General features: G+C 46.1%; 1 protein-coding gene across 1 annotated transcript; it reads right to left on the reverse strand.

Annotated features, from left to right (window-relative positions):
- Positions 1 to 4,044: 4,044 nt before the first annotated feature.
- Positions 4,045 to 27,366, reverse strand: APPBP2 (amyloid beta precursor protein binding protein 2). The gene is made up of 13 exons (XM_048324503.1): positions 27,202 to 27,366; positions 18,324 to 18,412; positions 17,447 to 17,598; positions 16,795 to 16,918; positions 12,448 to 12,616; positions 11,677 to 11,766; positions 11,161 to 11,228; positions 10,977 to 11,082; positions 10,578 to 10,702; positions 10,314 to 10,399; positions 9,783 to 9,973; positions 9,226 to 9,391; positions 4,045 to 9,028 (listed from the first exon to the last, which is right to left on the reverse strand). Exons 1-13 carry the CDS (start codon positions 27,340 to 27,342, stop codon positions 8,775 to 8,777), a joined length of 1,761 nt encoding a protein of 586 aa, XP_048180460.1. The 5' UTR covers positions 27,343 to 27,366; the 3' UTR covers positions 4,045 to 8,774.
- Positions 27,367 to 27,831: the final 465 nt, after the last annotated feature.

A 27,831-nucleotide genomic window follows, 5' to 3' on the forward strand; every position in this document is an offset into this window, starting at 1 on the left:
AGAAATCAGCCTCTGAGAAAGAAATTAAGCTCCTGGGCTCTCAGGCTCTGAAAGTGTTTGGTTTAAAAACAAAAATTCCAAGCAGCGACCTCTGGCGACACGAAGGTTCTTTTTCCCTAGGGATTGCCCGAGGGATGCGCAGCAGGCGCTGCTCCCCGTCCAACCTCCCTTGGGCTGCTCAGCGCAGGGACCCAGCGCCACCCCCTCTCCTCCCAGTGCCACACGGCGACAGTGACATCCAGTGGCAGCGCACACCCATCCACATCCCCCCGCCTGAGCCTCCCTGCAAGCGCAGAGCCCGGCAAATGCCAGTTCCCTGCGCCGGGAAAGGTCTGGATTTAAACCACGGGTGCAGAGCGGGCTGAGTGGCACACAGCGAGCAGGGACAGCAGGGACACACGGCTGGCACAGGCAGCAGCTCTGCCGGCACGGGATGGAGCCCCGGGTCCCCTCCGCAGGACAAACACAGCGGAGGTGAGGACGGGATCAGCCATCCCTCAGCTCAGTGCTGCTGCCACCCCACAGGGCCGAGGCCAGGCAAGAGTTATTGCCCAAGTGTGAGTCAGCCTGTGGCTCTCGCTCACAGAAATACCTCCAAAAGTGGTTTTATGTTCTTTTTTTTGTTTGTTTAAGCAATTCTGCTGTCCTTCAGAAAACCCTGAGTCAGTTCCAGAACTCTCAGGAAAGACTCTGAAACCGCTTTAAATCAGCTGTACCTTCAGGAACAGCCGGGTCAAAGAGAGCGTCACCTCCAGCAAGGTGCCCACCCAGCAGCGACAGGTAAGGCACTGTCACTGTCACACAGTCACTGTCACTTTGTCACCGAGCAGGACAAGCTTTTTCCTGCTCACACAGAGCCTTTACACCTAGAATTTTTGCAGAAAGATGAGCAGGTGAAGATGTGACCAGTGCTGGAGGAGCTGGGCAGGTTGAGCTGCTGTCCCAGACATGGGAGCAGGGAAAACAGCAGCTCCTACAGCCCAGGAGGGAGTGAGGAATGAGCCATCTCTTTGTTGTCAGCTGCTGGTAATTAGGGTGTCCCTACCTTGCAATCTGGATGCTCCAACATAGTTGTGGTTTGCTCTGCCCACCCCACCCCAGCCACACTTTTGTCTTCCCGAGCAAAAATGCAGCCCGACCTGTAGCAGGGGTGTTTGTGCCTCCCAGGCCCTGCACTGGTTACTCCTGCACCTGCACACCCCAAAGGTGGAATGAGACAGGGACGGGAGAGGCAACTGCTGACAGCATCAGCTCTGCCACAAACAGGTGCCACAGGCGGCCCGGGAAGGAGGATTTGTCCCACATAAGCCTCTTTTCAAGCTGCTAAAACACAGCCACCATGTCCTGTGGGAGTTCTCATGCACTCAGAACCAGCTCGCTTCTCATCGCTTTTCTCCCCAGTCTCTCTCTTTCCCTCTGAAATGTCCAATCTGGTCTGTAACAGCTCGGAGGGAGCACTTCAAATCTAAATTGGTAAACTAAAAGTCAAAACCCAAGAGCTGCCAGACAACGTGATCCGGGAGGCTGAGTAGGAGTCCCACAGTGCCCTGCCGGCTGCGCGGCTCCAGGCGATCCTCCCCCACCTGGCTGCTTCCCGCAGGGACGGGGAAAACACCAGGCAGCCAATTCCTACGGAGATAAAGGCACCAGAGACACAAAACGCGTGAAACGCCCCAAATCAGTGCCTTTGAAATGCAAGGGACATCCCAAGGGGTTGGGACTGTTCACTGCCCAGAGCCTGGGGATGGGCCAGCAGAACCGCCTGCAGTTCCTGCTGCTCCCGTGGATTTCTGGTGACAAGGTATCTGTGGGATGGAGCCACATGCAGAAGCCACCCAGTCAAATCCCCAGAGGACAGACTGGGCTCACCAGGATCAGTTCTGCCTTCCAGTTACTTTGAGGGGTTTTTAAGGTTTCCAGACCCCATTAGAGGTCAATGGACATTGATCAGTGCAGTATCCTCAGAACAAACAGCAGGGAATCCAGACTGTCTCCATGGTTTCCCGAAACCACAAACTCCTGCAATACTTGCAGTGTCATAGCAACAAGCTCCAGCCCAGCTAAACCAAAATTCTGTTATTTTAAACCATGGGATCTTACTCATGATGATCCTGGAGATCCCTAAGAGTTGTGCATCAACACCAAGACTGGATTAAGGCTCTGGAAGTACCAGACCTACCTTCAGTACATCATTCCTCTTGTATAAACCCCAATCATGGAAGAGCAGTGTTTGGAGGAAGCAGCAGCTGTGCTCCTTTCCTTGCTGGGGCAGAAACTCCTCTTCCAAGGAGTTGGCAGGGCTGGGTCACCATTGGGCTTGATGATCCCAAAGGTCTTGGGATTCTGAATGACTCTGGCTGGGCTTTGGGGTTGGCCACATTTGATTTATGGTTCAATCTAGGTTTCAAGAAACATCAGAAATATCAATAATTTGGCACAGAAATCTTTCAGTCTGACCAGTAAAAACCCCTAAGATCCTTCACTCCCACATGCTGGGAATGGGACAGCTGGGTGGGGGCTCAGTTACTGCCTTCAGCTCTGAACCCAAGCAAGAGAAACCCCTCCTAGATCCCTTTGGGACACCATTCTTAGAATCAGGACAACAGATTTCCTTTTTAAATGTGGATCCCATCCCCTGACCTGGGCAGGGGCCTGGGATCCCTGCCTGTGCAGGCCCTGGACACAGCCCTGTCCTCCAGAGGCTGTGGGAAGATGTTTTGTCTCACCCTCCTCCCAGGGCAGCAGAGCAGACACTTGTGTGGCGCAGACCTGGATCATGAGGAATTTTCTTTGGATGACAGAATAATTCCTCCAGCTAAAGGTAAAAGCCCAGTGTAGGAGTGTCTGTGGCTGCAGCAGGAAAACGCTGTCTGCCCTCAAAGTGTCACACTGGTTTAAGAGAGAACTTAGCAAGATTAAAGGCTGCTCAGGACTTGGATTATCCCACAATTTTTCCAGTAGGACTTGAGGTGACTTAGAAGTGACAGGAAAGCTCTCAAGGAAAACTGAGCTGTGCCAGAAATAACCTCCGTTTCCTGACCAGGTGACGTGGGCAAAGAGGAAGGATTTCACCTTCGAGGGTTCCTGCTCCAAGCAGGATCAGAAAATCTTTGGAATAAACTACAGGATGCAATGTTACAGGGACTGCCTTTCGTGCTGCTGCATTTTAGAAGACGGCAGAGGCAGCTGGACTTGCTCTCCCCAAAAATCAGCAGAACGGCCTCATTCATACCTCAGCTTTCCCTTCACCTGGGCAGAAGTTTCAGGGTTGCTGCTGTTAATTCTTCCTTCACACCAGCAAACAGAATTTTTTTGGAGTCTCCTGTTGTTGGCTTTTCTCGACAGTCTGGCTCTAGCACTCCCCAGTTGTCATTTCCCTGAGGAAAAGGGCAAGAATTGAGAAAGCTGCAGGGGCACACACAGACACCCAGGGATATCCACCTCCATTCATGGATTTCAGGCTACAGGACCAGAGCTGGCACTGCCACAACCCCAGGGACTCCAGGGTCACCCTCGGCCAAGGAGGTGAGCCTGGCTAAGGCCTGACCCGGGCTCTCAGAGCCAGGTGAGTGTTCCAGGGCATTTTGCCTTTGAAAATGGAAATCTCAGCCCTGTGAGATGAGGAGAGGCCTCTGCCTGAGCTCCACACACAGCTGGGGGGCTGCAGGTCACTCAAATGTCACAAACCTGATGGTTTAAAAATAAAACCCCAGAAATGCTGATTTTTAACCCACTGTGCTCAGGCAGCCACATGAGATGCTTTTGTGCTGCCACTGTTCACTTGCAGGAGACTTTGTGTTCCCATGGCTACTTTAGGGAGAAAAAAGACCAAGAAGCAGGGAAGGATCTGGGAAGGATCCGCATCTTGCGGGTACCATGGGCTCCCCCCTCCCACTGTTCACATTCCACAGGTATCCAACACAAGCCCCATCCCTAAGGATTTGCAGGATTTGCCCCCAAAGGCAGGGATGCCCTCCTTCTCCTGGCAAGGACAGGCACTGTGGGAACGGAAGTTGTAACCAATTCACTGCAGATACTCCAGGCTGCGGGAACACTCTATTTATTAGGTCAATATTTCATTTTAGCAATACAGTTACAGAATATCACAATGCTGGTTACAAACATAGGATGGCTCCATGGGTACAGAGGATGTCGGGCACTGCAGCTGGGGAGAGGTGGGGTACGAAAGTTCGTCCTGACACGACAGGGAGGGGGCTGCAAGGTCTAGTAATGATCAAGATACTTTTATATAAATGAACGTGGCACTACAGGTGGAGATTCTGGTTTAGAGGTGGGTTTGTGTAAGTAGTTCCATTTATACAGTTATACAGTTCAAGCAACATCTTTTTTTTTTTTTTAATGCTATTAAATTAAAATCCCCTGTAGTTCAATAAAGTATAAAAATAGTACTGAACCCGGTAATATTCAATAAAATGTAGAATTCATTCACATCATTAAGTAGTAAAGAAATTGTAAAGTTGTAGTTACCATGGCAACATTGCTTCCCAGAAAGGAATATACAGAAAAGAAAAGTTACACATATGGTACCTGCGACGAGTATTTAGCGATCCAACACTGAACTTGTGCACCACAAACCAAGTTTCTAAATATCTCTATATATTTATATAGTATATATCTTTTTCATCTTAAAATTTACTTCTGAAAAGAAAAAAAATGTGCACTTCAACAAACTCACTAAGGCCACTCATGCTATAGATACCGAGGATTGCAAGGAGAAGTGGAATACGAGACCCTAGAGCACACACTTTACATCACCCAGGGACACCTGTGTCACTGCCCAAAACGTTCCTGAGATTTAGGGACAAAAGCATTCCCACTGCTGCCAATTCTTTGTAGGTTTTTGAATTTACATCTAGATAAAGGAAATTTTCCCCACTTCTCCCCAAAGCCCTCCTGGGGCCCAGTGTCTTAAGAGCCCCAGGCCACGAGTGTCACACACACCCCCCACAATGCAGAAGAGGCTTTGCAGCTGACACTGGCCAGGAGTTTTCTTGTAAGGGAACGAGGACTTCTAGATGAAATCAGGCTCTGCACAGGCAGCAGAAGGAAGGATCTGCTGAAAGGTTGGTAACAGCAACACCTGCCCTGCACTGCCTGCTGCCAGCCTGAGTCACAGCCCAGCCACATCACCCCAGGGAGGTTTTGCCAACAGCTTCCCCCCTGTTCGAGGCACGGTGAGTTGTCCTTTTTGTGCTCTCCCACGTTTAGGACTGAAAAAGGGAATCGACTTCAATGTGCATTTTGTACCATGAGAAGCAGCAATGGCACCTTGAGCAAACTCGCCCCTCACTGATCCAAACAACCTCACGCTGAAAGTAAAATATTGAGGGTTTAACTTAATCAATAGTGAAAATAATTTACCTTGAGGTGACACCCGTCCTCACCACCTGCACCCAGTGGCTCTGGGGTGATTGCTTTACTCACCTTCAAGGAAAAGATGCATTTCACAGGATTTCCACTGCCAGCACCAAACAGCCCCCGCGTGGGCACGTTGTGCATCTAAAAATGCCAATCATTCATTCCTGGATCGATGTCCCACCGTGCTAGGCCCCACCCCAGTACTGACCCGGTTGTGCATGGAAAAGCTGCCCTGGGCTAGGGCAGGAGGGGAGAGAGGAGCCACGGGGCACTGGAAAACCCCACAGGAGGAGAACAGAGGGGACTGAAGCCCCTGCTTTCAGCTCTGCCCGGGACAGAGCGAGGGAGGACTGGAGTCGTGCTACAAGATCCACTCCAACGAGTCCTTTACCTCCATCCCAGCAGGGTCCCACTCCTCAAAAGCACCAAACAAACTGTAACAGCAGAGAGAGCAACAGAAACAGCAGCAGCACAGCATCCCAGACAGGCGCCAGGGGCCAACACAGAACCTGCCAACAGCTCCCTTTGGGAGACATGGAACCAAACCCCCATGGGGTCAGTTCTGTGCTGTCCCAGCCACGAGTGCAGGTCCCAAGCAGGGGCAGCAGAGCTGTCCCAGGCAGCTGCAGCATCATCCTGCCAACCCCCCGTGCTCCCCCAGTACCAGCAATCAGCCACAGCCACCCCGATCCAGAAGGGACCTGCCCCAGCACGATGGAGCTGCAGGGATGCTGCAGGAGCAGCTCAGCCCCACTCAGGATTCCCGGCAGGCACAGGAGGAACACACCAGAGCCCTCAAGGATCACAACGGCCCTTGGCCAAGTCCTCTACCAAAGGGAATTCCCAGAGAGCTTTAGGACCTTCCTTCCTCCCAGCCAAGCCAATGCACCGAGCAGGCAACGCGCTGAAGCAGCTTTAGGAAAGGACAAAGAGTAGCAGCCACCAGAGCTCAGACTGAAGCCACCAACAAACAAACAGAAGGGATGCATTTGGTTACGGAAGCGCAGCTCCTCCCCAAGCTGCCCACACCAGAAGCTCCCCTGGCTGCCCTGACCTGAGGGCAAGCCATGAACAGGGACACAACAAGGGCTGGAACAAGAGCAGTGGTTCCTGCAGGCCACTGACTGCTGTCGGTCAAACAATGCTCCTCATCCCAAACACAACCTCGACACTTTGGGATTCCTTAGTCAAAAGCTGGCGACCCAAGACTGGGAACACAGAGTGGATAAATGATCTCCAGACAAAGTCAGTGTAAATCCATGCACCCAGCTGGGAGCTTTAAACACTTCTGCAGTACAGAATCATCTTTAGGACAGCTTTAAGCCACTTCCCTGCCCAAATTCTGGCACCACTGTTACGTACTTTGTTTAACTTTAAATAACTTTTAATAGGACATTAAAATTCATAAGAAATTTATAACTTGTCAGTGCCATGGGCATTCAGGGAGAAGAAGGTTTTGCCTTGTATAGCTGAATTTGTCTGTAGCTCCTACACAGTCATAAACAAAAACTGCTATAAATAAATCACATTTTAAATCCACACATAAGTAAGTTGGATTTTCACTGAGCAGCTGTTGCAGACACACTGCAGTTAAGTCCTAATACCACAGGGGGTTTTATGCAAATACATCTTTTCACCTCAGTGAAGATATTCTAAATATGCAATCATTAATCTGCATCCACTAATTATGTCATTGCATTTTAAAGGTGATATTACTCAGCCTTTCCCCCCCAAAAAACACTTGAAGGCACCAAAATACAAACTATTGGCCTGTAAAATTTCACTTCTTAGAAGAGCCATTAAGCTCCACATCATGTCCAAAACCTCTATTTCCTCCCTGAAGATCATCCAGCACCTTTCCCTGCCACAAACCCCATAAAAACCAATGAAAAACCAGACCCCCAACAGAACATCCAGCCCCAGTCCTGCTGGAAGAGCCGGCTGAGCCCCGGCTGTGACTGGCCAAGGTACAAACCCCTGAAAAGAGGGGGAGAGAACCCCCAGACTGACAGAATCCACAGAATCCCAGATCCAGGGCACTGCTGGTGCCGCTGGCAGAGCTGAGGTAACAGCAGCGAGTCGCTTCTGGTTTGCGTTACACAGACTTTCAATATTACCCAACACCAGGAAATCAAACAAACCCCAGAACAACACCCGAACCCAAACCCACACAACCAAGCAGCCCCCAGCAGAAGAATTAAGACAAGCAAGTGAGAGAGGCATTCTCAGAGGGTCTGTACAGCTGAGCTCTGCTTCATAAATTAACATAAGGAATCGGTTTCTGGTTGTACTCTTGTTTAATGTAGAAATGAAGCATCACAAAAAAAAAGACCTGTTGTGCTTTTTGGCATTTTCCACTGACCCCTGCGAACTGTACAGTAAGTTGTGTTCTCCAGAAACAGAAAATGGAACTGGATTGGAATACAAAACTCTTCACTGGTATAAACAAGGTATGGCCTCTGTTAGCAGAGTAAGAGCCCGTGGGAAAGGAAAGGAGGAGTGGCTGCAGCAGAGTGGAGCGTGTGGAGCTGTGGCACTGCCAGGAATCTCTGCAGAAGCTCGCTGGGTACAGACAAACCATCATTTCACTTCCTAGCTCTGGATCTATTACATGGATATCATTTGCACTGATCAGACATCTAAATGAGAGTTCTACTGTCAAAGTGAATGCAGGGGCAGAAATACTAAATTAAAGCCACTGGTCCAAAACCGGTTTCTAGCAGGCTGGTCCACTGTGGTGTCCTGGTCCTGCTCAGGTGAGCACTGGTGGTGGCACCGAGGACACTGTGGTTGCTGGTCTATGGGATCTGTACTGGTCCAGTTCAGGGCATCCACAACAGCACAGGCAGCACTCAACGAGCGGATGGTGCTCTCCAAAGTGGGTCTTTGCCACTTTTCTTGGTAAGGCAGCAGCCAAGGCCAGCACATCCTCCCTTTGCTGGCTATTTACCATGAACTTTGCTACAGTGATACAGCAGAAAGACCTTTCTCTATAGCTCCTCAGAGTACAGCTTTTGTTCTCTCTGTGAATCAGCAGAAAGCTCTCGATGAAACCTTCCATCTGTAATAAGAATGCAACTCTTTTGAACTCAAACAGTTTTATTTAATGTTTTCTTGCAGACTTTCTGCAAAGTAGCTTCTTTTGAAACAAGAGAGAAAGAAGGGGGTTTTTTTGGGAATACCAAGTTAAAAATGTGAGCCGAACTAAACATGCCATACACATGCTGAGAGGAATTTAACACACATTCATCCGTATGGGCACTCTTCAGTAGACTGGACCAGTGTTTCAATGCAAATTCCAGCCCCCAGAGAACTACATGGTTTAGATTTCACAGTATGACTTTTCCCCCTGCAACCTGGGGAAAAAAACCTTAACTGGTTAATTGACCAAGTTCTTAGCTGCTCTGTCCATCGAGGTTCTGAGACATCAGAAAAGACTGGACCACTTCTTCTGTGGACTGGGGGCTGGTGCTGACGTCCTCCAGCGCATCCGTGACCGAGAACTGCCGGTCCCGCAACCGGTTCCAATTGGCCAAAATGTTGTGGTACTCAAACACCTTCTCATAATTGCCAATGGAATTGTACAGTTTAATGAGACCTCTGTAATCGTATTCAAGTCCACTGTATCCTTCACCAAAAAGCTTCTTTCCTAAAGAAACCCAAGAGAAAAACCAAATTGAGAGGTAAAATATCCATGTGCTGCATCTGAGTTCTCAGGTTATTTTTACCAACAAAGTTTGCCTACGTTCTCCATTTATGTTCTAGCCACAAAATGTTGTCTAAAGACTAACAGCCAAGTTATTTTCTAAAAACTTTAACACATTTAAGTTTCCTGTGGTCACTTACCAATTGCTATGGATCTCAGATAAAGCTTTTCAGCATTTTCATACTGGTTCATGTCATAGTTGTAGAGGGATGCGAGATGGCCCACGGAGAGGGCAACTTCGTAATCCTCCTGCCCCAGGAGCTGCTCCTTAATCTGGATGGCCTTGATGTGCATTTCCTCTGCTTCCTGTCAGGGCCAGATTCACACAGGTCAGTCAGACACCACTCACCAGCCCACAAAAAGAGGGGAAAGTTTAAACAAACTTAAGTATGTAGCAGCTTAAACAGTAGCATTTTGTAACAGGCAAAAAGGAACAAAGCCAAATATAAACCAAGTTCTCCAATTCTTTAGTTAAGTGGATCAGCAGATTGTAGCACCAAGCTCTGTCACCCTCTGAGAGCATCATCCATCTCCATGGATTATTTTTGCACAAAGCTTTTGAGGTGAATGATAAAGCACAAGTTTTCCAAGCACAGAACTACCAACTGAAGTTAGGAATTGTGGACACTGAAACCCATCATTTGCAGTGACAGATTTCAGCTGTCTTGCAGATTTTGGGTCACAAGTAAAGTCTTACCTTAAACTTCCTCATGGACTGATACAGTCTGCCCAGGTTGCCGTAGTGTTTGGCTGTTTGCACGTTGAACTCCCCAAAGGCTTTTTTAGCCAACTGGAGCGAGGAGAGGTGTAGGTCATGAGCCTCCTGCAGCAGCCTCTGCTCTGTCTCCTTGTTGTGACAGTCTATGGCAATCTCCTCCAGGATAAGTGCTGGGGGCAGGAGAGAGGAGCTGTTACTGTGTCCACACACAGCTCAAAGCCACAGACCCCAGACACCTCGGGACACAGCTCACCAGGCTTTGTGCCTGTCACAAACTGCTTTCACACTGCTGTCTCAAGCTCCCAACACTATTTTTATACTCTGTAATTTTACTGCCCCACACCAACTCTTCTGGCTAAGTCCTGAAGTTGGGATTTTTTTGTATTTACAAGTGTGCTGTAAACACCAAGGACTACAAACACCTCCACTGAAAAAGACCGCTCAAGCTACATTGCCTGGTAGGGACCAGGATGAACACATCCAAATGGTTCAAACAACAAAGGGAACTACCTTTAACTCTCTTTGAAGAGGCCAAGAGAAGATGGTCTTCTGGGAGAATGTGAGTGATAATGCCAATAGCACGTTCAGCATGGAATCTGAGAGAGTTGAAATAAAAAATTCAAGATACATTTATGTACATCAGCAGCTGACTGATAAAATATTAGAAATATTAATGCAATGAACATGCATTTAAATGATAGTCAAAGTCTGGGTCATTTCAGAACATTTTTCTCCATGTACAGCACTAACTGTGCTGCTGTGTGTTGTACTCACAGTGCATTGTCAAATTTCCCAGAGCTGTACTGGTGAACATACGAGGAATAAGCCAAGTCTTCATGAGCTGTAGCTACGTGGATGTTTTTACCTCCAAACACTGACTGCCGGATATCGAGCGCTGTCTGCAAGGGTTCCAAAAATACAATTTCATCAGTTAACACAGAAAAAAACCCCAATCTACTGGCTCTGAAATTCTCTTTTCTCTATTTGAGACACTAAATACATAAAACGAGTCAGAGGAAGACAAAGAAAGCAAAAACCCCATAGCTGGCGGTGTTCAGGGTTTTTGTAAACATCATCATTGCAGTCATTAAATCAACTATTCTCTACTTCCATGAATTAACTACAACATCTGAGAGATTAAAAATATCAAGAGAAACAAGTCCTGCTGCCTACCTGATAGATGGCAACAGATTGGCAGATATTGTCTACGTTGAGCAAGTAAAATCCGTAGTCTAGTAGCGTGTCAGAGTATTTGGGGTGCTTGGCTCCAAAATGCTCCCTGCACAAACACACTTCCATTAGAAATTGAGGCACGTTGAGTATAATTTTAAAAGGTTTTTTCTGGAATGCCCCTTACCTGGCAAGGTACACAGCGTGCTTTATGAGCTGCTCAGCCTTCTTGAACTCCCGTTTCACCACGCAGGCCTGGGCAGGGGAAGGGAAGCACGTGAGGAGCTGGGCACTCACAGCTCAGCCCCTCCAGACACTGCCACACTTACTGATGTTTTTAATTTCAAAATATCATTGTGGTTATTAAAGGACTTTTCAATTATTTAAGAAAAGGAGCACAGCATTAATAAACTGATTTTATCCTGCCTGACTGAAGGGACTGTGCTTGTACCTAGTCCAGATCAAAGAGGGAACAGAGCCCTTCTCAGGGAAGTTCGCAGGTTAACATTGTCACAAGGGTCACTTGTGCAGCTCTAACTCAGTCTCAGAGAGAAAGAAATAGAAACAAAACCCCCCACCCATTCTGAGACAAACACAAACAAGCCTTAGGGCTCCTGAGGAGAATTCTGGAGTTAACAACCTCTCTTCAGCCATTCTTGGCAGCAATTTAGTACCCAAAACAACAGGGAGATTTTAGATTCACCTTTGATGCTTGTCGTAGCACATCCACCACTACTTTTACAGGCAGCCCAACTGTGATCTCCTTCATGGCTTCTATGCACCACTTATAGGCCTGTGGGACAGAAAGGCACCAACACAATGAAGCTGGAACTTCACAGTGTTGTAACATTAAGAAAAAACATTACCTGCCTCTGAAAAGCTGGTCATTTACACTCCAAAATTTAAAATATGCTGTTTGATTGCTTATGTGTAATGAACTGTCCAGTTATGTCTTCAAAGACAGACTTAAAACCCACTTTTAAGGTTAACAGTGAATATGTAAGTATTTTATATTAATCTAAGGTTTATATTATTACAATTACATTTACAGACAGAACAGGGTATTTTATAATCTTTAAGCAATCCTCACAATTCCCAGTGTGCAGGACAACACCCTGTCAGTGAACTTAGGGGCTAAAGGAAAACCAGTTTATAGAGTAGTTTCACTTAAGACATAGTTTTACAAAACAGGTGCAAAGACTGACTTCTGCTATTCATTTTTACCCATTAAAATAAGCTTTTATAATATTTCATTGACAGATGACTAACAGGTACAGGCAAGGTAACACATATATCTTCATGTTGGTCAAAGTGCTGCAAAGAGCTTACAGACTAACACAGAACGATACATAGAAACAGCAGTGGATAAATGAATCGTTGCTCTGGCAGTGCCACACAGCTCCCAGGGAGAACAGAACCAGGACTAAGGAGGAGCACCCAGGCAGGTGCCAGTGCCCCCCCCAGGCCCCCTCACCTCGTCGTAGTGGCTCTTGGCGAAGAGCAGGGCGCACAGCTCCCCGTACAGCGCTGCCTTGTTGGCCTGCTGCCCGTGCTTGGCCAGCTTGTCCATGTAGGACTGTGCCAGCTTGAACGTCTCCTCTCCCAGGTGGTACTTGCAGTTCCCGTTCCGAACGTGCAGCAACCTTGGGGGATGCAGAGAGAGCTGCTGAGGGCGGCTGCAGGAACCGCTGCACGCACAGCGCCAGGGACCTGGTGGGGGACGCGCACACGGCTGGAGCTCTGCCAGCCCAGCACAACTGCCCTGCCTGGGGTCGGTCACACACCACAACAGGGCACAGGGCAGCTTCAGCAGAAATTTTTCCTGCTGGAAATGTCACAGGATTTTACCTATTGATGCAGTTTTGCATATCCAATGCACACTCTGGTGTGGTGTCTTTGTGTGTTAATTTTCATAAAATCCATTCTTCTCAATACTGATGCAATTCCTCTCCCAAAGCCCTGCCCTACACAGTCTGAAATCTCTCCCACCTCCTTCCCAAAGGGTGGTAACCCCAAACAGCCACAGTAAGTACAACACAGCTCATTTTCTGCACCCCTATGCTTTCCCCCCAAACTCTGAGTAGCTCCAAGTGGGCATTTTTGTGCTTTGGGCCTTGGGGGAGGTCTTCACAAAAGATTTAGTCACATCTATTCCACACACGTTCCAGCACCACCAGGAGAGACTATCTTATTGACCAAGTCCACAACAACTCCAACACCCCCTGCTCTTCCCTCTCCTACCCTGCTGCCTTCCCATCTCAAGGATCAACACCCAAATACAGCCAATAACACCACACACTGCTGAAACCTATTCCTGCTTCCCTAGAGAAGTAACAGTTCTAGCTGCTGGCACTTATTTAAAGTAAAAGTAAAGAATTTGCTCATTAACATAGGCTGATGCTCACTGGCTTTAACGAGGTGCATTTGGAATGGGTGTGTTAGGCTATTCCAAGCCCAAAGGGCAGAGCTGGATTCCCAGCCAGGGCAGCTGCTCCTGCTCCATGGCAAACACCTGCCAGTAAGCAGACGTGGAATTTTGGTGAATTAACCTCCACTGTCCCTGCTGGAAATGTGTCATTAGACAGTGAGTAACAGACTGAAAACACCAGGCAAGGCTGGGGAAATCAGGACAACACAGCACAGGGAGAGACCTGCACAGAGGGAAGGGAAGCAGAATGTGAAGCTGCATTGCAAAGAGGCTCAAACTCTGACCATGTGGGTTAATGTACAGGAACAGCATTTTAGTCCTGATATGATACATTAGGATAAAACTTCCAACCAATTGTTAAAGGGGAAGGAGTGAACAGTGAAGGTTTTGCTAATTTTTTTTTCTTTTCTAAACCTGTTTCCACTTGCTCCAAGTGGAGATTTAAGCTACTGCAGCCATGCCCCCTGTAATACAGCTCAGTTCACCCTAAAAACTCAGCCTGTCCAACACTGTCCCTCTGTTTCCCACCCAAATGCCTCACCAAACTCAAACAGTAATGAGAAAAGAAATAGAGTTTCCATTTTCCTAAGCAGGGCATGAAGGCAAGCACATGACAGATGTGTATTTGCTGCACAAAGAGAACATCAAAAGAAAAGCCCTTCAAAACCCTGCAAAAGCTACACAAGCTCCAGCTCTCCAGTGGGAAACAGCACCACGGCTCAAGAACAGACAGCAAAAAGCAACACCCACATTTTTCCTTAAATAAAGTCTCGGAACCAAACACAATGTACAAGTGCATTGTGTGCCTGGTCACAGGAACATTCCAGCAACAAGAGACAGGAATTATAATGAGACGAGAGAAGAATTAAGTAAACACTTTCCCGAAAGAGAAAAAAACATTTTGCCAACACCATTCAGTTGGGAGCTGCTCTGCAGCATCAAAACCACGGAGCCCAAATCCCATGTAATGGAATAAGCCAGTGGGGATAGCACTGCAATTTAGATAAGCTCCTGGGAAAGATCATATCCAATGTCTGGATGCTTCAGTGATAGTGTCTAGAAACAAAGAAATCTCCAAAAAAACCCAAGCTAAACCTAAGCCAATCCTCTAGGATAAGCAGAGTTTATGTGATCCAGTTCTGAGTAACAAAAAAATCCTTTATTAATCCAAAGGAATCTTAGGAGATAAAGCCAAGAGGAAGAGAGAAGGCCTCAAGACATTTATGCTAATAGCTCTGAACCTCTTTTGATGTCTGCAATAACAGCTTTTGGGGACTAACCTCCCCCAACAAACTCAGTCTCTCAGAGCCAACACAGCAGCTTAGGAAGTCTAAAACCACCAGAAGAAAACAACCTAAGAATCAGCCAAACGTGCAACAATGAAGTGGGAGAACCACGTATTTGTGTTATGCATTTGTACCTTACTGTTAACACAGAATAATGAGAGAAGGCAAACCAAAAGGAGCACCACACATGCAGGAAAGCAGTGTACAAGCTCAGAGGAACCTCCCACCTTCCCAGCTTCTCCACAGAATTTACTACTGCCAGGACAAGGAAACACCAAGTTGTGCTCAAATAACACAAAACTTCACACATTTTAAAAGTGTGTTCTATTAATAACACTGTGTATTAATTCAACCCCCAGAGAGTTGACTTGTTAGCTTTAGAGCAAGAGCTGCCACTTTAAAATAGTGTCATACTTTGAAAAGCTGGACTTGAATTTTGTTTCCTTAAAACTCCCCCTCACTCCAGTGCAAGCTCAGTGCACAAACATCACACCCTGCAGTGGGGATCAAGTGGTCACAACAGGAAGTTTATTCTCAAGTTGAGAGGCAGTAAGCTGAGTATAACGACTGCTCTCTTGCCACAGAAAGGTGTTCAGATTTTACAGATTTAGCCCTTCTCAAAGTGTTTGACATTCTTTCAGATTGGTACAACCCCAAACCAACGATGCCAAGTGTTTGGGAGATGCCAGAACATTTCCCACTCCCCCTGCTGCGCGGAGGGGTGATGTCCCACACAGGCCAGCAGCGTTCCCTAGAGAACAATGAATGTCTCTACCAAACAGAGCCAACACCTCCAGGTCAGAAGGGTTCATTCTAACACAGGATGCTTTCTTCTAGCAGGGAGTGAAAATCTCCTTTCCACAACTATTGTCCAGCAGAGACAGTTCCCTTTTTTCCCCTGCCTTTCTTTCCCTTCTTTTCATTTCTATTTGGAGAAGGTGACAGAGTTATTTTTAAGCAACTTCTCCAGCTTGCCAAAGAGCCTGATACAACAAGAAAACTTTTTTTAGATTAATTAGAAGGCAAAGGACCAAGCACTAACTGTGGCTCTATATCCATCACTCCCCAGTTCTAGGAAGCTGGATACGTGTGCCCAGGCTCCTGGCATCATTTCTGGAATGCCAGCCAGCAGAACCAGGCAGAGCAGCATTGCCATGGCCCTGGGGCTGGCACAGGACATCAGCAGCTCTTGGCAAAGCCTCTTTACTCTTCGTGTTTGCCCAACCATAAACAAGATGCAGGGCTTTTTTTGGAGCAGCTTTCCAAACAAGTTTTGCTCTATATTCAGATAAATACAGCACATGCTTTATTATTTGTTACAGCAGCCAAAAAAAAAAAAAAAAAAAAAAAAATCCTAATTTAAGTCTGCCCAGCAGCCTCCAGGTGCCCAAGGGCACATCTGGAGTGTGCAAAAACAGGTTGGTCATGGTGAGAGCAACAAAACCCAGCCAGCTCCTGCCTGCAGTTCATCACACCTCAACACACAGGAGGAAGAGCAACAGAGGCCTCTGTCAAGGGAATGTGAACCTCTGCAGGCCCTGAGAAACAAGGCAGCTTCAAGACTCTAGTAGCAAAAAATACCCTTTCCCAAATGTTTTCAGCTGTGGCTGGAGGTGCCCACAAGAATTGGACATCCAGATCTTTCTTTACCCAGGCCCAGAGCTAAGTACTCAGCATGGAACAAGAGAACTCGCTGGATGTGGAATCAGGAAAGGCAAGTTCTGATTTTATTTCTGCTCAACTGTATCTATTATTGCTTGCATTTGGATTTGGCAAATTCTACTTGTCATAAAAAGAACTTCAGCAAAGTCCAACACAGAACATTCCTTCACATGCAAAAATCCTTGAGAAAACAAGGACTCTGGACCACTCTTGTTATCCAGCAGTGTTCCCCATGAGAGATTACAAAGGACAGCAAAACATTGGGTTTTTTAATCCATTGTACTATGCTGCCAACTTAGAAGCTGAAAATCCAGGGATTAGTGTAAAACAAGCACCTCTTGATCTTCAGCTCTAGCCAGGAAAGTGTTTTGGTGCAGCAGAACACCAAAGGAGCATCTGGAGCTGGATGGCTCCAAGGTTTCCCAGGAATTCAAGGTGAGCTCACCTCACACAACACTCCACAGCACGGAACCAGTGAAGGATTTCATCGTGGAGGGTGCACAGCTGAAGGCAGGAAAGGAACACCTTCTCAGCATCACTGTACCAGCCTGCATCTGATAGGAACCCCCCTGGAAAAAAATCAGCAACAAACAGCAAAGTGAAGAGCAAAACACATCAGCAAGAGAAAAAAGGGTTTGCTCAAGTCTTGCAAAACGATCACCTATTTCATAGACCTGCTTCTACAGACAGAAATCCTGTCAAGGTCAAACCCTCCTGACCTGTAAAGGATGAAATGTAAGAGGAGAATTCTCCTACAGCTGAAGGAAATAATACTTTGGTTTAGGATGGCTTTTTGGTATTACAGAGTTTTCCTACAGATTTCTGTCAAGAAAAGCTTACCAACACCAAAATCATGCAAACTCCTCATCACATCTGCAAACCAATTTTAAACCTAAACTATTTGAACTAAAAAAAGTCTATATATTCTTAGATATTAAATCCAATATATTTCTTTTAAGACACCAAGTAGCTTTCCAAAAATTCCATTACAAAACACACGTTCTTTAAAAGGCCAATCTTTAACGGGGAAAAAAATTAATGTTAGATTAACTGAAGCTTGCAAGAGAGAAAGCAAAGAGCCCATGAGCAGCAGTTACCTAAAACAAACCCAATCTGGATTGCTTTTTCTTTCACAGCAGCATCTGACTCTGCAATGTAGGAGCACCGTCTGCTGAAGGAATAGGCCAGGACAGAAGCAACCTTGACTCCATGGTCCATCAGAGCCTGGAAACAGTGATGGAGCAGATGTCTGCAACAAAAGGAAGCACAGCTCGGTTACACGTGCAGGTTTGAAAGCAGTCAGTTGGCTCTCATGAATTCAGAGGAGACAAGTCAAGCCCAAGCCTCCCTCAAAACCCAAAGCAGATGAGTACAAGCCCCACTGTGAGGCTGCAGCTGATGGATCCCAGGTGCTGGGTGATCCAACACAAAGCGAGTGCACACCAAGTTCTTTGCAAGGACACCCTCCCGTGGGAGCCAAACACAAGCTGCCCACACAGGATTAAAACCGGGAAACAACAGTTTCCAGCTCAAACTCACCAGGGAGGAGGGCTCCAATCCCCCCTCCCCCAGCACTCGCAGACAAATGAGCAGTGATGGCTTCATTAACATCACACATGCTATGGGAGGAACCGGTGCCTGAAGACTCAAAGCTCATCCCGGTTAGAATGAAAGAATCTGATCTAAAACAGTCAAGTTCTGGAACACCACGAATTGGAATATTTAATGACAGGAAAACTCTTCAAACTGGGGCGATCCCTCAGGATTTGCTAAATCAGCAGGAAATGGGTGCTGTGACTGCCACTGCTCAGGGACTGTCTGAGCACCGACTTCTCTGTGTTGAGCATCTTGGGGGGGGGGGGGGGGGGGGGGGAGGTTTGCATTTTTTCTTGTTTGCACCTTTTTTAAATCTCTCTTCCTAGATGGAGAGATTAAGAGCTGAAATGAGAATTATTGATCTATTAAGATACTCACCTTTTATCTAAAGCTCGTAGCACCTTTGCAAAAACTTCTAGTTCACAAAATTCACTACCCAGCTGGCACAAGCGGCCCTGTTGGTAAAGCTGGGAAAAAAAAAAAAAACCAGGTAAGTTAATCTTAAAATTTAAGATCTGGGAAGTTCAGCTTACTAGCAAGGATAATTTACAATGAAATCTAGACCTTAAAGCATTGAAATAGAGCAGGCTAAAAAGTTCCAGTATCAGAAGATTTCACCACAGGAGTACAACTTCAATGTTTAAAAAAACTGAGCTATGAGAGGTCCATAGGTGGTTTCAAGGGGTTTTTTTTAAATCTACAGATGTATTTCCAGGTGTTTGTGTCCTCCTGCATCACCAAAACACTGCCACGTGTAAGCTACAAACCCAAGACAAAACCAAGAAACGACTGAAATCAGCAAAAAATACAACTGACAGCTGTGATACCAAGTACTTTCAAAACGTATTTAAATGGCACATAATCTAGGACACAGCAATGCAAATATATCAGATACAAATAAACCCAAACCCACAAGTTCTGCAAGGAGTGACTCACCAATACCCAGCACAAAGACAGGCACAAGCCCCGTCCCCATTTACACCTGAGCTTACACAGGTAATTCCCCCATCAGTCACTGGGAAAACTGGAGTCTGTTCGTGCATTTATTAAGAGCGCTGGCTTGTTTTATGCCCAAAGTGATTTGGGCCTACAGATAAACAAATTTATCAGCTGTGTTACTCATAACAAACCACTGACAGTTGTCCATGCAGTGCATGGTTAAGCTCTGCCACATCAGGCTATAAATGCTATGGATTTACACAAGTACAAAGGGACTGTGCAAATAAATGTCAGAGAAATCCACTGTGAACTATTAATTCCCATTATCTTGAAGGCCCTGACCCACAGATGAGCATAGGAGGGTACAGGACCTAAGGAAGCACCACTCCACACCTGCCACAGGCACCATCAGCGCTTAAATGAAAACATTAATATTCCTCCCACTTTTAATAATGCCTTAAAATGCTTCCAGTGATAAGCATCTGGTTCACCTTTTTCTCCACAAACACTGGGAGCTGATGAATTAATATTCCAAACACGGCACATGAGAACATCTCCAGCCTGATATTTAGTTTTAGTCAACTCTTCTTGTAAAAGCACACGACACTGGCTCTAGAGCACAGCAAATTTGTTATTTTAACAACACAACCTACAAAAAAACTTCAAAAATACTTTGACCTAATAATGTCAATTGCCAGAAATGAATGTTTTCCTTTTTGTTATCTATTTTTCTGGGGGAACATTAAAAAAAAAAAAAAAAAAGCAACTCTTTTAAAAACCAGAGCAAGTTTGCATGCAAAGTAACTGCTCAGATAAAGCAGCGTGTCCCTGCAGTTCAAAGGGATCAGAGCTCCTGCTGGAGCTGGATTCTCTCTGGCACTGAAGGAAGAGCCAGTCTGCTGTATTTAAAAGCTACAGTCATGGTTAAATGTTCTCATTTCTTCAGCACAGCTGTCTCACAGTAAATGTTCTATAAAACCTAAAATGTATCTTCTGCAGTAAAAAAAAAAAAAAAAAAAAAAGGGCTGTTTAAATTGCCTGGTATTCCATGCCCAAAGTGAAGGTGGGCATCCCATCAATAATTGGTGAGCTCATTTCTGGAGGAAGCTTAGACATCCCCAAGCTACTGTAGCAGGATTTAAGGCAACCAAAATTACTATCACATTTCACAGCTCTGAAGTACAGTATCACTCCCTCCTATCACCTTGCACTGCTAGCCAAAAATCCCAGAGATTCCTGGTTTATCAAATATTAACCATAATAAGACTTTTAATAATTTATATATTTATGAGGTTACATAAACATCTTGTAAGGAGAGAATCCCTCTTACATGAGATTCTGAAACTGCCAAGGAGTAAATGGCCTGGTGGGGTGGGAGGGAGGGGGAAGGTCCCACAGGACCCTCAGTTTTAGAACATCAATAATGTCGGGCACATGTCAAGTTTGGCTTGGGCCCCAAAGTCCAAGCTGCAATTTTTCACTGCTCTAACCTGAAATACAACATCTTTGAGACTTTTACTATCCCTGTAACCCCTTCCCTCAACATACTGGCAAACATTTTGAAGAATTAACTCAGCTGGAAGCCTCTTGGAACTGTTATGGTGGTTACAGCAATATTTTCAAACTAAATTTGACATGGAAATAGTGAGTATACATCAAACTGTGAAGTAATTCCAGGAGATCCAGTAACACTCATTGAGAAGCAGCTGGGAGGACTGAAGAAATGATTCTTGTGTCAAAGCTCCAGAGAGACAGAATCCCTGACCACAGCCTTGCTACATAACATGAAAACAAAACAGCGATTCAAGAAAAACATGCCCTGGCATGAACACAGAGCTGGGGACTTCTAAAGAACTATTCTGTTCTGAAGAGAGAAAAGTCCTTTAGACACCAGCTTAACCTATTTGGAACCTACCAGGGATTTATTTTTCTTTAACTATGGAAAAATGACTCAAAAACTGCAAGATGACTCCCAACTCCATCAGCTCACACTGACACATGAGTTCTGGCACTGAGGACAGCTATACATTTAATATATAGGTGGATTACCACACACATGCCCAATCCAGCTGTTGTGCACAGCTGTGAGAAACTCACCACGATCCTTCTTCAGGATCTAAGGCTGAATGTTGTAAAATAGAGTATAAAGCTGAGGTACAGGGGAATGTTTATAACACACCCACATCCAGGTGGGTGTGTTATAAAAGCTGCACGTTGTGGTGTCCCAAATTAAACATATTAATGACATTAACTTGTAACTTTAATATTATATTATAATTCTATTGAAGTTCTTGTCTTTCCCTGGGTAGATTAAGCTTAAAAAAACAACCAAACTTTCTATAAACATAATATTTTAAAAATCATTTTTCAAAGCAGATGGGGGTTAATTCCAGCCAGCTGTACAAAGATCCTCTAAAAGAGGAACTGAAGAAGACGCAATTTGAAAAATATGCTCCTGTTGCTCCAGTTTGGAAGAGGATTGAAAAGCATGGATAGTTCAGTAAGAATTACAGAGGAAATCCAAGAAGCACCCCAGCATATTTTGTAATGCCTAATAATGTAACATGGAGTATCAAGCCAGATTAGGGAAGGACAGTGTACTTAAAAAACAGCAGTATTTGGGAAAAAAGTTGGGCTGAAAGCACCATGTTCCTTCCCCACTCAACAAGGAAGGAAAAAGTTTTCCTGAGTCAACAGTTCACTGAAATCTCTTGACAAATGACTCATTACAGAAAATAAACAGTTCAAAATTTAGGTACATTCCATGCTTTTAAATCAATTTCAAAATCATCTACAAACCCTCTGCACAAGCACTGCTTCTACTGGATGCTGTTTAAGGCATTAAAAAAGAGGAAAATTCAGCTCTCCTTGGAAAGCACAATGCCAGCTACCAGGCTGATCTGTACAAACCTCAATCAAATAAATAACCAAGAAAGAAACCAATGTTACTGAACTAGCCTGACTTCAGAGACATCTTTTAGAGCCCAGTGCTTGCACAGCCCAAACATTCCCACCTGCTCTGCTCTCTGGGCCAGAGCAGCACAGTTTGTGTTTCACAGAGTCCAGCACAAGGGATACAAAGTCTGAGCCTCACAGTCACACATGTGTGAGATTCTCCTCAGGAACTGGGAAAACCCAGCCTGCTTTGAAGTTCAATCAGCCCAGAGGAAATGAAGTGGAAATAGGAATTATTGTTCAGCAGGAGCTCAACACCTCTGTTCATGATGTGACCTCATTATCTCAATTATGATGAGTTCTGGTGTCTCAGACTCAACAAGGATACTGAAAAGGAAGGGAAGTTGGAGGATATTGGGATGAGAAAACATGCCCACAGTTAGAGATTAAAAAAAAAAAGCAATCTGAGTAGCACAAGTTAGAAGACAAGAAGTTTCAAACTAGTAAAGACATAAGGAAAGACAGCTCAGTTCACATCTAAATTTAGACTACAGAAATAAGGCATGTGTTAATAATAACTGGCAAAAACTAACGAGGTAATGATTCTCCTCCACTGTGAGGCTTTAATTTGAAGAGGTGATAGAAGGCTCTGATTTAAGCCCAGCAGCATTCAGTGCAGTCCTGCTGCACACTGTGCCCCAGCCAGGTGACAGGAGAGGTTGTACACTGTGTGTGCGCACAGGCAGAAATCATCACTGCTTCCCACACACACATTTCAGTTCTGACCCCAGAAACAGCAGCACCAGGGGAGTTCAGTCTCTGTGAGCTCACCCTGGGGGTCACAGCAGAAGCCCTTCTTCAGAAGAAGGCTCTGGGATGCTCTGCCTCCCTCACACTCTGTGCTTGTGACCTTGATTGTGCTTCCCTGGGCAGGGAAGCTCAGAACTGAAGCAGCAGCACAGCCACACTTCATTTCAGGGGGAGCTCATCTTTCTCACTCTCATCAAATACCCTGCAGACTGAAGCCTTGGGACAAGCTTGTTTTATTCTGATGGACAGAAATTACACTTATAATGATTCTCCATCAGTAAACTCAACCTCTGCTGCAATGCAGAGAACGGACGTTCTACTTCTTGTTTTCAACTGTCAGCAAATTCCTGTTTGTTCATTTTCTTTGGTTCAAAGAATACCTAAACGTGACAGAAACCAAATGAATGTCCTCTCCAACTGTTCCTGTGGTTAATGATCTCACCAGAAAACATTCCAAGAACAAATTATTTTCAAGAAAAATCAATTGTAAGAAAAGAGAAACACACAATCCAGGAAAGACATTCCAAAAGGAAAATAAACATGGGATGAAACTCCTCATTAACCAATACAAGTCCAAGATGAGGCTGCCACTGTGTAACTGCAACAGATAGATGGGGCAGAGAACACTAAAGCAGTGAAGCACCTTGGGAATCAAAGTCATGAGATAATTATGTAAAATAGAGTATAAAGCTGAGGTACAGAGGGAGAGAACCAAAGTCTACATAAGACACTGACTTCTGCCAACAAAAACTTGATTCTCTATACAAACACCCTCCCCTCAAAACATTATCCTCACTGCAACAAACTACAAAATACAGTAAGTTGATTTTTTCACGTAGTTTTTTTTTTGTTGTTGATTTGGTTGTTTTGTTTTGGGTTCAGGGCTTTTCCTTTTTTTTTTTTTTTTTGAGGACTTGCAGTTTATTCCAGCTGTCACTACTTTTTAATATACAATTTTGGCATTTTGCTCATATGCTGAATCTCAGTTAAATGAGATCCAGCATATTTCTTTCTTTGGCTTCTAAAAACTACACACCCTCTCTCTCATCCTCCCCCCCAGAAAAACAAGCAAGAGAACCTAACTAGTTTAACTAGGAAAAAACCCAACCAGGATATACACAAACCTGGCAAACACCCAAAGGAAACAAAGTATGATATGTGTGCACATTTTTATTTCCCCCCCCAGAGGCAGGTGTTACTTGTAACAATACTAGTTATCAAGCTCCTCAAAATACAGCTGTGATTAATAAGACATTTAAATAATTTTTAGCTCAAATGTAGGCTTGGAAATTTCCAGGATATCCTCACAAGCATCCTGCTCTGCCTCTTATTTTTCTACTGGTTGCAAGGAAAAGTCAAACAGTGCTTGAAAAAAGAGATATGCACTGATACCCTGCTGAAGCAGTGCAGGTTTGTTGTTTTACCACAGTCATGATTATTTGATAGTACCTTGTTTTGAGTTTTAGTCACTGTTTGAGAATGCTCCAGAAAGATAAATATGCTCAGTATGAGGAACCTGCCTGTTCCTGTCACCTTGCAGCAGAACCCATTCCTTATCAAACCCACAAGAACATCCTGCAGCTATCCCAGATCGATTCCTCACCCAGGTTTATAAGGCACGTTCCAAAAGTTAACAATTCTGGAAGATGTAGAGGTAAAACAAATCAGATTTGTTAAGGAGTGGGAAATAAGGCAGTATGTTATGACAATAGAGCCAAACACTGGATTAGAGGGTACCCTGGGGAACAAAACCAAGACACTGCTGGCATCTTCTTCCCTTTTAAATAGCAGCACATTGACCATCTCTGCTATTGTATCTCACCTACAACTTCTGAATCAACCTGGACATGTTGGTTAAACTGGGCAAACCTGGTAAACATTAAGTTTGAGTGTTTATACCAATGAATATGATAAAAACATTTTTGTATAGCCACAGACAATTAACATCCATAGATCAAAACAAAATCTGACTGGTACCAGCTTTTACTTTTTTCAAAAATCAATGGCAAATCTCAAGTACCACAAACCATGATTAACATCTAGATAAAAAACTATTACTTACAAGTTATATGTGAAAGATTTGAAACATTTTTTATTCCTTTTCATCATCACAGAATGAAAGTGATATAGGATACTAACAACTAATTGACACCCCCCCAACACAGCAGCAACAAACACCACATAGTCAAACAAATACTTAGAGGTCTTCTAGTCTGTCTTACTCCAAAGACTGTTAATGGCTTTGGAAATTCTACTTCTGCTTTAAAGAACTCAATGGTCAGGACATATGGAATAGGCCTCACCATGATAAAATGGTATTTAATATCCACCTGACATTCAAAATAACTGCCCAAAAGCAAAACAAGCACCACACACACCGTGAGAGGGATGTTGTCCCCAGCTGAACCTAATTCAGCTGCCCCTGAATGATACCTTTGACATATTTGATGCTGTCATCATCCAAATAGAGACTCAAGAACCAGTAACCAAGTGTTTATAGGTGCACAGAGAATCACACAATGGTCTGAGAGGGAAGGGACCTTGAAGTAATTCCAACCCCTGCCAAGGGCAGGGATGCCATTCTCTAGACCGCGTTATTCCAGGCCCCATCCAAGTTGGTTGTCCTACACAGAAAAGATGACACTGAGGACATGGAAGCCCAGTCTACCCTTGCAGCCATGGAACACTCACTGCAGGTATGGCCCAGTTTGGTTTATTCTGAATGAGGACATCCCATAGATGCGGGTTGGTGAGAGGAATATCAGCTCACCTTACACAGTTCAAGAACTCCTGTTGTGAAACACAGAAATTACAGGAACAGCTTCAAAATGACAGAGAATAGAGAATAGGAAAAAATATCTACGGTGGGTGAGGCCCTGGCACAGGGTGCCCAGAGCAGCTGTGGCTGCCCCTGGATCCCTGGAGTGTCCAAGGCCAGGTTGGATGGGCTTGGAGCAGCCTGGGACAGTGGAAGGTGTCCCTGCCCATGGCAGGGGTGGAATGAGATGATCTTTAAAGTCCCTTCCAACCCAAACCAGTCTGTGATTCTATGCAGTCACTGTCATTAACAACAGCTGTACTGTCAGTACAACAGAAACACTGTTTTGGGGATAGGCACTTATCACCTTTATTATTGTCTGCCCAGCAAGATGACAAACCCATGTACACAAGCAGAAGAAAGAGAGTAAGAGAGTCTCCTCAGAAATCAGACATGCTGCTGGATCTTCTTCATCATGGAACAACTCCACGTGAACCTGATTCAAAGCAACCACTCAGGAGCACTAATAAAAGCATAAAAAGTCAATGATCTTAGCAAGCTCTCCTACAGACAAGTTTTTAAACAGCTAGGAATAACACATACTTGGATATTTCTATCATTAGAAGGAGGTTTTGTTTTATACTTTTAAAATTCACAGAGCACCATCCTCTCACCTGATTGAACATGAGGACCAGCAAGGCCAAGGAAGTTTATTTGCCAATGGTCATATTTACTAACACCTGAACGTAACCTCCCAAGTATTCTTCCACATTGTGATTTTTGTATCTTTAGTCTTTAGCTGATGACTACTATGTGTCAATCACATAGTTATCTGTGAGCATGCTCATATGTCATAAAAATAGGTTTCCATCCTTCTCAGCACCTAAGGCAGACATGAAATAACCAGGACGTGGAAAATGCACATGTCTGCTTCGATGCTAGAGAAGCAATTTCCCTGTCCCCTGTAAATACTACCAGTCTCCATGTATACCATGGGTCACTAACCCTGGTTCATAACGATCAGGCTAAAGAATTACTTCATTTAAAAACTCCTAAATTTTTAGAAATTCACTGGAAGAGGAAAGAAGGGTTATCCCTCATCTTACGTTTTTATAGACATTGTTTCTCCCCATGAATGCTCATTTACAGCTGTTCCTGCACATGAATGAAATGCCTGTTTAGGGGACAATAAGAAATTAATGGACCGTCTCAGTGCACCTTTTACACCAAATCCGTATATTCCAGGGGCAGCTGAACGAAGAACAGCCCTTGCACCAAAGAATGATTTAATACAAATAAACCACAGCATTAAACAACACTCGGTTCTTTCCATCTGGTTCCTACCAGATCATTAATACTAGACCACGGCAAACTGCTCTCTCAACCACTGACATCACCGTCTCCAATACATTATTAAAAAAATAAAGGGGAAAAAGAAAAAAAACATACTCCACCACAGCCAGCTCGGCCTCATCCTGCCCGCACCGCTCCCCAGTGGCGAGAGGCACCTTCCCCCGCGACCCCCACGGCCAGGCCCCGTCCCCGCGTCGCCCCCGGGGGCTCCCCAGCCCCTCACCGCGGCCTCGGGGCGGGTCCCGGGGGCAGCCACAAGGCCCCGGCACGGCCCGAGCCCGGAGCCGCCGCTCCTCCAGCCGCAGCTCGGGCGGCCCCACAGGCCCTGGGCCCCCGGCCCGTCCTTCGGGCCGTGCCCCGCGCCGGCGAGACCCCGCAGCCCCTCAGCCCCGCGCCCCCGACCAGGCCAGGGCAGGGCGGGCCCGGGCCGCCCCCCGGCCGCTTCTCCTTCCACGTCCCGCAGGCCCAGCCGGGCCCGGCCCCGCTCGGCCGCCGCCGTACCTTGTAGTACACGTCGAACTGGATGTTCTCGGGCAGCGAGCGGATGTCGCGGCGCCGCGCCCGCCCGTAGCTGTCCACGACGGCCGAGATGGCCGTGTTGTAGAGCGTCTCGGGGACCCACTCCAGCTCCACCGCCGCCATCTTGGCTGTGCGGAGCCGCCTTCCCCTCCCTCCCTCCGCCCCACCGCCGCCCGCCCGCTCCGCCTCACGGGGCTCCCGCCGCCCGCTCCGCCTTATGCCCCGGGGCTGCCGCGGCTCTCGCAGCCCTGCCCGCTCCGCCTCACGCCCCGCGGCTCCCTTAACGCTGCCCGCTCCGCCTCACGCCCCGCAGCTCTCGTCCCCCTGCCCGCCCGCTCTCCATCACGCCCCAGGGCTCTCGGGGCTCTTCATCTCCCTGCCCGCTCGCTCCCCTCACGGCCCGCGGCTCCCCGGGGTCCCGCAGCCCTGCCCGGACGGGCGGCAGCAGCGAGAACGGGGCATTATGAGGGAGGCACGAGGGAACCGACTTAAGGGGAAGTAGCGCAGCGCTGTGGGGTGGGGTTTTATGGAGGGTCTGGAGCATCTCTCTGATGAGGAGAAACTGCGGCAGCTGGGCCCGGTTAGTCTGGAGAAGACGGCGAGGGGATCTCG

Source organism: Corvus hawaiiensis, chromosome 20 (genome assembly GCF_020740725.1).
Source record: "Corvus hawaiiensis isolate bCorHaw1 chromosome 20, bCorHaw1.pri.cur, whole genome shotgun sequence".
Lineage (NCBI taxonomy): Eukaryota > Metazoa > Chordata > Aves > Passeriformes > Corvidae > Corvus > Corvus hawaiiensis.